The sequence below is a fragment of the Mustela nigripes genome, chromosome 4 (genome assembly GCF_022355385.1).
Source record: "Mustela nigripes isolate SB6536 chromosome 4, MUSNIG.SB6536, whole genome shotgun sequence".
Classification (NCBI taxonomy): Eukaryota; Metazoa; Chordata; class Mammalia; order Carnivora; family Mustelidae; genus Mustela; species Mustela nigripes.
In genome coordinates this window covers 167,421,736-167,436,573 of record NC_081560.1, presented here as the reverse complement: position 1 = coordinate 167,436,573, position 14,838 = coordinate 167,421,736, and the positions used below count along the sequence as shown (strand labels likewise).

Below are 14,838 nucleotides of genomic sequence, written 5' to 3'. Positions count from 1 at the left end.
TGTCCTTTAAAAGTTAGCCGGTGAGGCAGGGAGAGGTCGCCTCTTTGTAAGAGATGGCCCTGACCGCTCAGTTTGATTCTTGATGCTTGGCACGAAATAAAGCTTTGCTTGACCTTCGCTTTGTATCAGTCTCGCTCCTTTAATCACGGACCCATTATTGGGGGACCTTTCATCCTAAGATACTTATCTCCGTAAAGCCATCTCTTTTTCCAACCATCTCCTCTCACCTTCCTGCAAATGGTCTTTCTGCCCTTTGTATCCTCAGGCCCCTACCCCTCTCCTCAACTCACACAAGCATCACATTGCCCGTTTCTGGAATTTCCATGTCTGTGTGGATTCCCTGTATGTACAAAGCTAAATTTGATTTTCTCCTTTCTCCTGTTAATCTATCTTATGTCCATCTGATTCCTAGTCCTCCTAGAAAGATCTTGAAAGGTAGAGGAAATTCTTCCTCCCCAACAACACTTAAATGAGTTACACGTGAGGGGCGCCTGGGTGGCAGTCAGTTAAGTGTCCATCTCTTGGTTTAGGCTCAGGTCATGACCTCCGAGTCGTGAGATTGAGCCCTGGGTTCAGCTCCACGCTCACTGTAGAGTCTGCTAATGTTCCTCTCTCCCTCTGCCCTCTCCAGTTTCTCTGTAAAATAAGTAAATCTTTTTTAAAAAGAAGTAATGAACTAGATGTGGATCTTGTCTTCAAGTTGCCTGTGGTCTGATAGATAAGCTAAACTGACCGATAAAAACTGATGTAAAGTTGAAGGGGCTGAGCATTTCCAGCTGAGTCTTCCGGAGAAAACAGTATGGGGCCTGAGGGTGGGCCTTCAGGTGTGTGAGGTTGGAGGCGGGGTGGAGAGGTGGGGAGCTCCAGCCTGCAGGGGGCGCACTCAGCACAGACAGGCAGCAGGCAGCTGGAGGGACTCCGATTGCGGGCTGGCCTGTGATGTCTGGGCTCTATTCTGCAACAGTGAGAAGCTACTGGGATTTTTGAGTAGAGAGTTGATCCTTCCTAAAACTCCGGAAGGCACACGCAGGAAGAACAGGGAGGAAAGAGGCTGAACAAGGTGACAAGTTAGAAGATGCTTATAGTCAAGGGCAAACTTGGCTGGGACTAGGGCGGTGGCAGTGGGAGAGGAAACCAGGAGCAGTAGATGGAACTGATATTTGACAACTGATTAAATATGAGGGGAGAGGGAGGCCAAGGAGTCTGTGCCACTGAGACTCCAGCACAGGTGGCTGGGTCCATGGCGGTGCCAACTATTGAGAGGGGGGCGCCGGAGGCAGGCTCAGGAGCAGGAGCAGGAGCTCAGCAGTGCTCCCAGGCAGGGAGCGGGGCGCGTGAGCCCAGGAAAGAAGTCCGGCAGGATACCCAGTTTGGAGCCATTTACAAAAAGGTTAGTAGAAGATGGAAAACTAAGGAATCAGTCAAAGAAGGGAGCCTGAAAGCAGAAGGGAGCAAAGGCTGGGGATGAAGCAGAAGTGATGTGGTTTGGAATATAGGTGAGGTTCCATGGGGTGAAGTCCAGAGCCAACAGCCAAGAATTCTTGAGAAGTCTTGGGTGCAGAACAGTGGTTTATGAAAGCACGGGGACAGGACCTGTGGGCAGAAAGAGCTGCTGCCCCGCAGTTGTGAGGAGTGCCTGATTATATACTATGGGGTTGGGGGGAGCTAAGGAAAAAGGGAGAAGGTATTTTCCTGTATTAAAGAAGACACACAGGATGGGGGGGGGGGGGGGTTGCTATTGTCAAGTGAAGGTGGTTTTCCTTATAGTTAAGCATTAACAATAGGATAGTTGGAAGCTTCCTGGAGGAACATTACACTCTGCGGGGCTTCAAGTATCTGTCAATGGGCTGCTCAGTATAAGGACATTTAACTGCATTTGTATTCCTTTCTGGAAGCTAGGCCATGGAGAGAAATGCTTTGTTCTTGTAAATTGCTAAGACATTGTAAACTGAGGGAGACTCAAGTAGTGCAGGATTGTGATCTCTAGAAGTTAACTATTTGTTTTTCCTTTAGAGCAGCCTGGAGTGCAGGAGGAATGTCGCATTTATCCCATGGGCAGGGGTGTTGTGGGGTCTCAGCTTCTGCTTTGTCCTCAGCTAGCCTTCTGTTCCCTCAACAGAAGGAAGAGCCAGAGGGCACCGGAGGAAGAAGAGGCTGAAGGGGCGGGGAGAGCAGGACCCAGGCAGGGGCATGGAAGTCAGTGCAGGAACACACTTCGCATCAAGAAGCAGGAGGCAGGGACGCCTGGGTGGCTCAGTTGGTTAAGCAGCTGCCTTCGGCTCAGGTCATGATCCCAGCGTCCTGGGATCGAGTCCCACATCGGGCTCCTTGCTCCACAGGGAGCCTGCTTCTCCCTCTGACTCTGCCTTCCACTCTGTCTGCCTGTGCTCGTGCTCGCTCATGCTCTGACAAATAAATAAATAAAATCTTTAAAAAAAAAAAAAAAAAGAAGCAGGACGCAGGAGGACATTTGGATTTGGCTCCTGAAGTCCCCACAGTGCTGGCGACTACAGAAGCCAGTCTGGTGGGAAACAGATGAGCCAGGCAGCAATGGGTCTGACCTTGACTGGAGATGGGTCGTGGTGGTGGAGAAGGAGAGGACTGAGGGCTGCGCTCCCCAGTGTGTGATTTCAGTGTGTGATTTCAGACCCAGAGTGGCCAAGGGGCTTGGGAGGGCAGGGAACAAAATCCAGGGGAGATAGGTTGTGTCACCACAGTGCTGTGTGATGTGAGGCCTTCCTGGGGGCCGGTGCCTTCACTGTAACAGGGTCCACGTTCAAGACGAACTTCACAAGGGCAGTGACGCGCCCGTGCTGACAGCACATGTATTTGAACGACACTGGTACAGGGAGAACTCAGTGGAGGGCTTAAAAACAAAGCAAAGCAACCCTCCTGCTTTCCTGCGTTCCAACCGTTCCCCATCTGAAGCAGATCAGTGATCAGGATGAACCACCATCTGAAGCAGATCAGTGATCAGGATGAACCACGGGAACTGTGGCCCGCAGGCCTGTCTTATTTAAGATAGAGCCCTCTGCCGAGCCCCCACCACTCTCCCCACAGAGGGCTGCGGGCATCCCGCACACCGTCCCCCCGGGAAGCCACGGGCTTGTGTGGCCATGGGTGCTCAGCGTTTTCTCGCCCTGCAGGGAGCTCCAGTGGCAACTCTTCCCCAGAGTACCCTCGGAAGGAACTCGGTAGGTCCTTTCCTTATTGTCTGAAGGGATGGGCAAAGGCACTGGGGAAATGCCTGGGGTCAGGGGTGGAGGGTGGGGGAGACACTGTGAGCTCAGTGGATTCTTCTAAAACTTGGACCCCTGCTGAGCAGTTTTTTTTCCCTTTGCTCTTTATCCGGAAGCATCTTCAGGCCACAGTCAGCCGGGTTCACTTGCTGCCCTGAGCCGGGTTCACTTGCTGCCATGAGCCGTTGCTCCTGACCCTGGTGAAACGGCAAGTTAGTCATGCAAGGCTCAGACTTGGACAGAGCGGCCCCAAGGCCAGGCAGCAGCTGTGGGGTTTATCCTTTCCCAGGATGCACGGAGACCTCGCAGCCAAGAGCAGCGGGGGTTCGAATGCACACATGCCAAACATCCCAGCAAGTCCGCCACAGTGGACTGCAAAGGGACACGTTTTATGCCAAGCGAAACCCTAGGCTGTCTTCACTTGGCCTCCAGTTTGTGGCCCATGGCCTTGGATTCTCCCTGTGCGTGTGAGCTGATATGGTCATTGTTCAGCGATTGTAATTTCACCTATCTGCTCGTACCAGGAAGACCAAGGCAGTCTAACAAAAAGCTGAAGGGAAGATCTGGCTGGGTTTTTTTGTTTTTTTTTTGTTTTTCTAATATATTTGGTCAGTGTAGACAGCCAGCCCCAACGACGAGACTTCCAAATGATTACTTTAGTTAACACTTAAGTGTGCACTAACTTAGCATCGATTTAGCTGATGCCCTGAATTCGTGGAGCCTGGCAGAACTCGCTCTGCCCATCGAACGCAGGTGGTTTGGTTCACAGTGGGGCCTGTGATTGAACTAGAGAAGCCAGATGGTGGTCTCCATGTGGATAAGTTCCATCATCTCGTCCTGAAGCCCAGCTGGCCGCACAAAGGGGCTGGGCAGGTCCCAAAGAGGGGACCCAAAGAGGAAGTGGGGTGCCCAGGGCTTGACCTCCAGGAAGAAGGCAGGGCAAGGCAGTCCATTTGGAGTCCTTTACGAAGACTTTACACAGTGTTGGTACAGACCTAGAGGAAGGCTTCCATCTCCCATCTGGATGTAAAGGCATAAAGAAAATAGTCTCTTCCCCCGCTCAAATAGATCTCCTTTGAGGTCAAAAATATCTAGTGTGCCACCTCTTCGACGCGTAAGATTACTTTTCTTTGTTCCTCAGCATCTTCTTCAACCAGAGGAAGGAGCCAGACACGAGGTGAGCTCTGTGGCTGGGGTCATTGCAGTTCATTCAACAAGTTTTTTCTGAGCATCTAACATGTTTGTCCAGACCTGAGCCAGAAAATGGGAGGAGTAGAGAAGCATAAATAAGGCGTGGTTCCTGCTTTCAGGGAGTCTACTGCGTCCTCGGACTCTTCCGCAGGCCCCATCAGGATGGGAAGGGTAGTTTGGGGCACTGATCTAACATGGAAGGGAAAGCAAGGGTACAAACACCCAGTAACCACCTGGGGACTAATTTGTCCTGCTGTGGGTTACAAAGATGCTGGCGCCACATTTGGTGTGCCAGGGTTTCACTTGGAGTCCCCTGGTTGACTTTAACAAGATGCACTATAATTGCCTTTATGTAGTGAGAAAGGAACGAAAGTCCATCTCTTTCAAATTATTCCAGGGGACAGAGGGCTCCGTGACAGTCTTGCACTCTGCACGTCTGCCCACAGATAAGGCTCTAGGAGGGAAATGGGGTCCTGGGGAGAGCTGGCCTGGATGGGTCTGGTGAGGATGGGGAGGAGCAGTGTGCCCACGCTGTGCTAAATGCAGAATTCTGCATAGGCCCTGGAGCTCTCTCTAATCACTCTAGACTTCCAGGGGCCTTATTGCATCAGTAATTATAAAGTTAGGAACACACCAACCACCCAGGTTGAAGGCTAATAGTTGAAAGATGTCAGTGGCCCACCTGAAGCTAACAGAATGTGAAACCACCCTTTCCTGCCCAGACGAAGCCCAAGTGGTTAAGTAAACGGTATGGGTTTTAGAATTCTCTCTCAGGCATTAGAGCGGGAGGCAGAAGAACAGAGTGGTTCAGAGTAGCTGGGATACAGGTCCCTGGAAGGGGGTTGGTCATTGCTGATGGTGATCGAGCCTCTCCCTCAGCCTGCGATCTCATCAGAGCATCTCCAGGTGCTGGGAGGTGTGTAGTGGGCAGCTTGGGGTCTGGGGAGAGGACCCCTCCTTTTAAGCAGCACTCGTTCTGGGCACTCTTAGGTTTCCTGTTCCCAGGACAGAGCTCCGAGCAGCCCACATTTCTTTCTGCTGCTCAGAGCTCAAGGTCAGGCTCCGTGATCCAAGCTCCTTCACTTACACCTTCTCCATCTCCTCCCCTGTAGAAAGCGAAATCCGGGTTCGACTGCAGAGCGCGTCCCCATCTACCCAATGTAAGTGTTCACTGTCTGCAAACAAAGGATCCAGGAATCCAGGGTCACCATGGTGTGCGTGCATGTGTGTGTGGTCACTTGATCATAAAACGTGTTGAAGGGCCTTCTGTGAGAGGGACCCTAGACTAGGTGTCGGGTCAGGAGCTGAATAACTCCTGTTCCCTGCTGCTGAAGGGGAGCTAGAACACCAACCCACTGTTGCCTCTCTGGGAGCTGAAGGAGCAGGGAGCCAAAGAAACCTCCAGGGTCAGGGTCACTTGAAGGGAGACTGAGGGCTCCGTGGGATGAGCTGGCATCAGACATTTGGGGAACATATATTCAGACACTGGAGGAATGTTCCATGTGGCCCAAGGGAAAGGAATAGGAGGTGACCCGATAGAGTACTTAAGGTGGGAGAAGAGTCCGAAGTAAGCGTAAGCGGAGTGGGAGAGTTTGAACTTTATTTCGCATGTCTGGGATTCCCCAGCCCCTGTCCATCAACTCTGTTACACTCCTGTTCTTGTGATAGGCGATTTGACATCTTGAAATGAACCCAACTGGTAGGATGGAGACCAAGTACAAAGAGTAGGAGGAGAAAGAGCCAGGTTGGTTGGCCCAGGAATTAGACAGGAGCTGGCCCAGAGAGCTCCATGCCCTGGGCCAACGGGTCCCATGCTGTCCCCCCAGCATCCTTCTAGGCTGGGCAGGGCTGAGCCAAGGTTGGAGCTTTCAGGGAAGGGGGTGCCTGGGCAGTCCTCCAACACACGTTGTGTGCAAACCTGTCTGTTACACGCTGCCCTCGCATGGTGCCTCCCTTCTCTCTTAACTTGACCTGTTGGGAGGCACGGGGGGGTTGCATCCCTCCCTGAGCTAGCGACAGGTCCCAGTGGCCACATGGACTGCAACTCCCACAAAAGCAGCATACTGTCAAGGAGTTAGGGGCCATGGGTTCCTGGTGGCCCCCCGGGCATACAAGGTCAGCGACCCAACATGTGGGGTGTCCTGGCAGGGGATGAGCTCTTTGTTGAACAGTCTGTTTCCAGGGATCCGGTTCTCTCACTGCCCTGCACATAAATTCCCTAGTCTGGCAGTCGAGGAGGACAGTCTTCCAGCCACAGAATTCTCCCCATGGTGCCTGGTGAGGTCTAATTAGGAAATACATACTGTGGACCTCCCCGTGGAGGCACTGTATTTATGAGGCATTAATATTACAAAGTATCAGCTTAATATGTGCTATAAATTGACAAAATGTGAAAATTACAGTGCTGACCAAAAATATCCCGGCGTGTGAAGCAGATGCCACCCCCCCTCATATTCCAGATACCCTTAATGTCCTTTCCCGCTGCAGCTGGGCTGGGGAAGGAACCCTGGGCCTAACGGAAAATGTGGGCGTCACCTTACAGGGACAGAATTGGATGATGTTAAGCGTTTGCTCAAGGGGAGCCGATCAGCAAGCGTGAGCCCCACCCGGAACTCCTCCAACACCCTCCCGATCCCTAAGAAAGGCACAGTGGAGACCAAAATGGTGACAGCAAGCTCCCAGTCGGGTAAGTCCCGTGGCTCCGGCTGCCATGGAGGGAAGCGAGCCAGGTGGCAGAGTTGGCCTGGCCCAGGAGCTGAGCCACCCCAGCAGGCCTTCTGGGGGGGTGGCAAAGGCCTCACAAGGTACTGCGCCTTCGTGCTTTGTGCTGCGTGACCATGTGGGCTGCACGCTGTCTGCCCCACTGTCCCGTGAGCGTGGGGCTGGGCTCTACATCCTAGAGAGTCTCTCCTGGGACATTGTTGACCTCCCTTGGGAATGTGTTGGCCATGTTCCCCAAGTGAAGACTCCAGGGGACCCTTGTAGTGTTTCCCTTCATTTATTCAGTGACTATCCTTTGCCTCCTCTATGCCAAGTACCAGGCACTGAGGAGAAGCAGCAGAGAGAGGAGATACTTCCCCTCGTGGAGGCGGGGTGGCCTCGGGGGGAAATCAGACCGATAACCAGGAGATGGTAGTCAGATAGGAGGAGTGTTGCAGAACCCTCTGAGTTCACATGCCTACCGAGTGCCAGGCAGGTTCTGTGGCGGGGGCAGAGAGATGAATAAGCAGATCCTCAGAGGGAGAGGAGGGAAGGAGCAGGTGTGCTGTGATGTAGAGCTTTCGGTCTTGGACTCCTGGAAAGAAGAAAAATCCCTTGAGATAGTGACCTGTCTCTTATGTAAATATAAGACAAATGCTGGGCCAGTGTGCATGGCTGCCTGGCCGGCTCCCCCAGTATAGTGAGGAGGCAGAACTGCTTCAGATCTGCAGGAGCACCAAAGCCCCCTCCCAGGGGCAGAGTGGCCCCGGGTCTGGTGAGCACGTAGGAAAGTTGACAGGGTCTTACCAGGGAAGACTGCCCTGAGCACATATGGCCATAGACCCAGGCCTTTGCTGTCTGTGGCTGCCCTCTGCCTGGAGGTCTGTGTGGGATTTGCTGTTCCTGGGTGTCTGTGAAGGTGGAATCAGCAACAGATGGGAGAGACCATTGGTCACCAGCACCCAGGAGGTGGGGAGGGCCTCTTGGAAAAATGGCAAACCCCAGAGCAAAATTGACCTACTTCAAATTTCACCAAGAGCCAACAAGAATTTCTAACACGAGAGACCAAGTGTTCACCAGCTCCAGGGTTTCAGATGGAAGTGGGCTGGCCAGCTTCCCTGGACTGAGGGAGTTCTCAGACATGGGACCTTCCGGGCTAAACCCAGCTGGGCTACACGGGCCCGCCTGGGTTATCCCGCATGGAGCGCCGACTGGGCTCTCACGGGGATGCGGGCCTTTCTGTGTGATTCCAGTGTCCGGCACCTATGATGCCACCATCTTGGACGCCAACCTTCCCTCCCACGTGTGGTCTTCCACCTTGCCGGCGGGGTCCTCCATGGGGACCTACCACAACAACGTGACAACCCAGAGCTCATCCCTCCTCAATACCAACGCCTATTCTGCGGGATCGGGTATGTGGTACGGGGCCCTTCCCCTCCCACTGCTGGGCCTCTTGCACCTTTACTGGAGCTGAGGGACCCTCTCCGCAGCTTCCCTGAGGGGCTTTCTGTGGCCTGGCGTTCCATGATTTTCCTAGCCTAGTTCAGTCTCTGGGTATTTCTTTTGATGGGTTCCATATGAGAAAGACTGTCTAGCACAGTGTGTCAGAAAAATGTGTCCTGAGAAAGAACATGAAAACAGATCTGAGGAGCCTCGTTGCCCTCTGCATGGATAAACTGTGACCTTGAGTATGTCAGTTAACTTCTCTGGGCTTCAGATGCCTTTTCTGCAAAGTAGCGACTAACAAGAGGGGCTCTGGCTGGACCCCATGGCCACTCGAGGCCTGACCATCCGAGGACCATCCCTTGGCTAGGACCCAAGGCGCACCACAGACAAACCGGTTCTCTGCTGCAAGGCAAGAGCCCATGATTTCCTAAAACCAGAAATGTAACAAAAGCTCAAAATGCAGCCCTGCCCTTCTTTCCCTGGCTTCTGTGTGCCCTCCCCCCCCCCCCCCAGTTCTGGGCCCAACGCCCCTCTCACTGACCTTCCTCCTCCCCTGCAGTCTTCGGAGTTCCAAATAACATGGCATCCTGCTCTCCCACGCTGCACCCCGGGGTCAGCACCTGCTCCTCAGGTCAGTGCTCGCCAGCTTGCGTGGCCTTTTTCAGAATGTTTGCTTAAAACATTAGGATGATCCCTCCTGCTGAGGAAAACTGGTTTCCGCAGAAATGTCCTCTACGCCCCTGAGCATGAAGACCTTCCTCAGTGCGCATGGGGACACAGATGCAGGGCCCAAGGGGTGCCCACCCGCGGTCAAAGGTGGAGCTCAGCCCCCAAGGGCAAGGCCTAAGGTGGAGGGGCCAGAGGCCTCACCTACCTGCTTGTCCTGTGCTGGTCCCTTTCTCCTCTGTGAGCAGTGGAGAGATGGAAGCAAAAGGGCCGAGTCAGTGCTCCGGACATTTTTCAGGTGGAAAGTATTGTTACGTTAGAAGGATCTTAACTTCAGATCTTTTCGTAAATACTGTAGGTCCCTGGGGGCTCAGCCAATCTTACTGCTTAGTTTCCAATGCAAACATGACCATTTTAAAGGAATACACGTTCACTCTGTTTCCACATATGTCACAACCACACGTTATACAAATGGTACCGGACACATCTTGTTTCGTTTCTTTCTTTTTTTTTTTTTTTTTTAAAGGCTTCTGCCTTCCCTCTCTGTTACTGTGATTAGTAAATATAACGTCGTGGGCCTCCTTCATTTAGCTGGCAGGTACGCCCACAAGTGCGAATGTAGCATTCTTGTTTCAACACTTCTGTTCGACTAGAGCCCCACCAAACCCAGAAGACACCAGGTTCATGTTTCATTCCTTCTGCCTTTGCCCTTCTGCTTTGCCAAGTCCTGACTGAGGAAGGGGGCAGATCTTAGATCCAGGATCTGTGCCCCAAACACTACAGATGATGAAATAAGAGAAGCTCTTACCCCGGGAGGATTGAGCTTCTGATCATTATTTAAAGACCAACAACCAGCCTCTGAAATCCTAATGGGAGCCAGGGGAATTTTATGTGTTTGCATCTCGAGGAGGAAGTGTTCAAGGGAAAACCAGGGGCATGCCAGGTCAGCACTCTCAGTCCCTCTGCATCTGCGTCCTATGCCCACAGTTCCCCACCGTGCCCCAGGGTGCCCCAGGATCCCCCAGCAAACATGGACTCCCTGGGATATTAAGTTGGCTCCCCACCCAATGAGGAGCCCAACAGACCTGAGCTGAGATCGAGAGTCAGACACTTAACTGGTGGGGCCACCCAGGAGTCTGGACCCCTGGGATATTTTTAAATGTCCTGAGATACAGCGACCTTATTCAGACCCCGTGAAAGTGACCACCATTCAGTCGTGTGCACTCACTACCCAGGGTAGCTCAGGACCCAGTGCTGAGAGCATTTGGCCTATGGTGGGGATGCCTGTGTCCCTCGCAATGTAAGAACTGAGAATGCTGGGTAATCTGTCCCGTGTGAAGGCCTTCATTGTGGAAGTGATTTGGGGGTTCTGGGGGCTGCCTCAAGCTAAGGGACCCCCTCCACCTGTACTCACCTGCCCTCCATTGCTTTCGCAGTGTTTGGCATGCAGAACAACCTGGCACCCAGCTCGTCCGCCCTGTCCCACGGCACGGCCACCACCTCCACAGGTCTGTAGCCGAGGTTGGCGCTCCAGGCCCCGGCAGGGACCCATCTCAGCAGCTGTAACTCACAGTCTTCCCTTTCAGCAGCCAAACTGGAGGGACCAAAATATGTCCAAAAATCAGTCCGCCTTTCCCCACCTCTCAACCTAGAGGTGCCAACTTCTGTCACGTGCGGGCTCAGACATGAGGGAAACCACAGGGGACCCTGTGCTGTGGCATGTCCCCTGTATATCCCTGTCTCACTGCTGATTCTGATGGTCCCTGTCACTGTACATTGATCACCTGGGTGATTTTTCTGGTGTAGCCCCTGTGCAGGCCTGGGCACAGGGAGCAGAAGAGGTGTGACCCTTAACCTTTGCCCTCAGCTTGCTTACTGTTTACTTGGAGTAGAGAGTCTAATACATGTGAAACAACTGGGCATCCTGTAAGACAACATGCATCCAGGTATGCAGAGCAGGTGTTAAGGTTATAGGTGTTCTGAGGGGAAGGAATCCTAGCAGAACTTCATGGAGGAGGAGGAATTTTGGAACAGACCTAAAAGGATGAGGATTAGGGAAAGTTCATCTAAATTCCCTGCCGCCCCTGTGGCTGGAGTTGTCTTCCTTATTATTGTTCATTTTATTTATTCTGTGTTCTCCTCACCTGGGGAGGCTGCCAAGCTGCTAGGGCTGATCAGACTACTTCTGAGCCTCAAGGAGTCACCCTCCCACACTGGCCTGCTCACTCAGTGGTTCCTTTCTTGCAGCGTACGGTGTGAAGAAGAACCTGCCCCAGAGCCCTGGTGTTGTGAGCACTGGTGTGTCCACCTCTGCGGGTGAGCATGATCTCTGTCTGCTGAGGGCAGCTTGTGCAGGTGGAGAAGTGCTCCGTGGAGACACCTGCTATATGAGAGGAAAGAGAACCCACTGCTGGTCCGAGGTCTGCAAACACGACTCCCCCTGAGGCCTCCCGGTTGCCATGACAGAACAGAGGCAGCTGTGCCTTGGCCCTACCTTGGCCTTCCCGTCCAAGGGGTGGGGCAGGGAGCTCCATCCTCCACACCCGCCTAGGGTCAGGCATTTGTGCCCCAGTCCCCACCCACGTCTGCAAGCCCCCAGCCTGCTCCTGTTGTATGTTCCCCATTGTAAGAACCAGGGAGCCCATCAGGAGCTCCGCACACATTTCCGTTACGATCTTCCTCAGCTTGGGCTCCCTGCAGCTGGTGGGTTCTTTGCTCGACTGATCTGATCCCCTTGCTTCCTTCCATTCAACAATTGGTTGATTCAAAAAAGACTGAGCACCTGCTTTGTAGGAGACGCTATTCTCCGGGACTGAGCAGAGCCGTGAGCAAGGCAGACTAGATTCCCACCCTCACCAGGCTGACCACCCAGTGGAGGAGGCTGATAGACCAGGAGACCAAGTACAGGAGAGGATGAGAGAAAATAACACCTACCGGAAGAAATAGGTGGCTCGCTAGAGACAGGAGTGTATGCGCGTTAGAGCGGGTGGTCAGGAAGAGCTCCTGCCAACCCAGGACGGGAACCCTGGAGGCTGAAGGCTAGACGTGAACCGGCCACATTAATTAAAGAAGTGCCTGAGAGACAAGGGGACTGTGGCCCTTTCACTAAAGATCCTGTAACATCCAGGTGGGGAGGTAGCATTAGAGGTCAGCCGCCCAGCATTTCTGGCATTGACCTCTGATGGCCAGGCCCAGCCGGGCAGGGGAGGTGCTTTGGGTCCCCAGTAGGGTCTTCATGACCGCTGTTGGCGAGAACAGGCCTTTGGGCAAACCCGCTGATCCCTCTCTTTCCCTCCCTCCCCGCTCCTCTTGTCCTCTTGCTTCCTCTTCTCGTTTCTTCTCTCTCCCTTGTCCTCGCTGGCTCCTCTCCTTTCCAGCCTGCACCACAAATGTCCAGAGTGATGATGTCCTGCACAAGGACTGTAAATTCCTGATTCTGGAGAAAGACAACACGCCAGCCAAGAAGGAGATGGAGCTGCTGATCATGACCAAGGACAGCGGGAAGGTCTTCACTGCCTCCCCAGCCAGCATCGCTGCAAGTAGGAGGGGGCCCACTCTAGGCAGGTTTCCCAAGAAAGGCAGACCCTGTAGGAGACCGAATGTCCCCGCAAGGTGGCTGGAGACATTTTAATAAGAAAACCCCAGTCACCCCATTCAAATGAAAAATGCCTGCCTGAAGAGGGTGTTCCAGGGTCTGCCTTGAATATAGATTAACATTCAGGAAAGTTCTGGTAAAATACTCCCTGAGGGGTCTTTGGGCAACAGGAAGCCTAAGCACACACACAGATGCGGGAGATGAACTCAGGGAAGCTGGGCCCTCTTCCTACCCCGGTGTCCACCCAGGAGTGGCTCTGGGGTGGGTGGGGCAGGAGCACAGAATACCCTGGGTGATCCTGGGTGGTGTTCACAGCGTCTTTTTCAGATGACACCCTCAAGAAAGAGAAGCAAGCTGCCTACACGGCTGACACCTGCCTGGTATCAGAAGCTAATGGTGAGAGGAAATCGGAGACTGTCCCTCTGACTTTTACCTGTCTGCCTCTCATTTACTTATCCTCTGAGACCTCGCTGCTCAGAATGCAGCCTCTGGCCCATCAGGACGGGTGCCACCCAGGAACCTGTTGGAAATGCAGAGTGCCGGGCTCTGGCCCAGACCTGCTGAATCAGAGGCTGTATTCCTGCAAACTCTGCAGTGGTCTCGGGCCGTGTGTGCATGTGCATGTGCATGTGTATGTGCGCACACACGCATGTGACTACAGCAGACGCCTTCCCAGGGTGCGTCTGCCGTCTCTGGCAGGATTGTTTTTCTCTGCTTATTCCCTATCCCATAATTTTCAGAACTACTAGAAAATGCTTCGCAAAGCACTTGCTACGTTTATTTTTTTTTTTTTCTTTCCAAATACTTGGGTTCTCTCCCAGCTAGCTGCATTTCTCTGCGTGCGCTGGGCCCTGTAGACTATCCCCAGATCACTGACTACAGGGAGGTCAGTAAAGAAAGAGGAGAGTTGGGCCCTAGAACATCTTTTCAAAATGCACATTCAATCCATTACAGTCTTTAGCAGGCCCTACTCTAAGGAAATGCTCACTTTGAAGACTTACATTTTAGGGTGGAAATGGGGCTGTGGAGCTAAAAGAGGCTTTGCAGAAGCTGAAGAAAGCTGTAAACAGTTTTCCCAAAAAACTTCACATGTGCTCACAAGCATTCCGTGGTTGGATAGCAGGAGGAGCTCCCGCACTAGCCCTCCAGCCCCCTGCCCCAGGTGAAGAAAGTGTTCCGAGTCCCTGAACCAAGAAATCAAGAGTCCTTTCTCACAAGCACCTTGATCGTTTGGATGCGAATGTTGCCCCTAATGTAGAACCCCAAAAGTGTCTTGGCTTGAAAGATTTAAGGTCACAAGAAGGTTGAGACCCTGCTTTTCCCACCAACCATTAATGGCTTGTCAAGCCATGTGTTTCTCGATGGAATTGTTGCAAACACGTTATCAACAAGGCTTGAGTGAGTGAGTGTCCCTGCTGCTGGGATGGCATCATTCCTTCAGGTTCTGCCCACAGTCAGCTCACGGGCTGTCCTGTGGGCTCCTGCAGTTCAAAAGCTCAGGTCCAAACCTGTGTTCTTGGGGTTTGCCTTCCAGGAGACGTGAAGACTGTGTCCACCAAGGGCAAGGCCGCCTCCGCAGGTGGGTGACAACAGCGGGTCCTGCGGGGACAGGAGCTGATGGGGCTGGTGGTAATGAACGGGGAGGGATGACTGCCCCCTCACATACAGCTGGGGCACCTCTAAATCATTCTGGAAGGTGGCAGGGTAGAGGACGGCAGGGCCACAGGCTGGGGTCTAGAGCAGGGCTGCAGCAGGAGGCCCCGCGTGTGCCCTTGGGCACTGCCGCCCAGAGTCCAGGGTGTCTCAGCAGGCCAGCAGCCAGAAGCCCCGACCTGGGCCTCGAGGGCCACGGAGACCACTTGCACACCTCCGCCCTTTCATTGGCTCACTTGCTTCCACAGTTTTGAGAGAGAAGCAGGTCAAGGGTTATCAGCCTATTTTAGACACTAAAAACCCTTTCCACTAAAAACAAAACCCACAAAACTTCCTGGCCACCCTGAG

General features: G+C 53.2%; 1 protein-coding gene across 3 annotated transcripts in view; it reads left to right on the top strand.

The window, feature by feature from the left end:
- Positions 1-14,838, top strand: part of COL17A1 (collagen type XVII alpha 1 chain) — an 84,206-nt gene that overhangs the window by 43,646 nt on the left and 25,722 nt on the right. For all 3 annotated transcript variants that reach the window (XM_059398508.1, XM_059398506.1, XM_059398507.1), the window contains 11 exons: positions 3,147-3,194; positions 4,381-4,416; positions 5,543-5,590; positions 6,973-7,116; positions 8,384-8,542; positions 9,136-9,207; positions 10,679-10,750; positions 11,490-11,558; positions 12,620-12,781; positions 13,153-13,233; positions 14,372-14,416. In XM_059398508.1, coding sequence (XP_059254491.1) covers positions 3,147-3,194; positions 4,381-4,416; positions 5,543-5,590; positions 6,973-7,116; positions 8,384-8,542; positions 9,136-9,207; positions 10,679-10,750; positions 11,490-11,558; positions 12,620-12,781; positions 13,153-13,233; positions 14,372-14,416 — 936 coding nt within the window. The remainder of the gene's footprint in view (positions 1-3,146; positions 3,195-4,380; positions 4,417-5,542; positions 5,591-6,972; positions 7,117-8,383; positions 8,543-9,135; positions 9,208-10,678; positions 10,751-11,489; positions 11,559-12,619; positions 12,782-13,152; positions 13,234-14,371; positions 14,417-14,838) is intronic.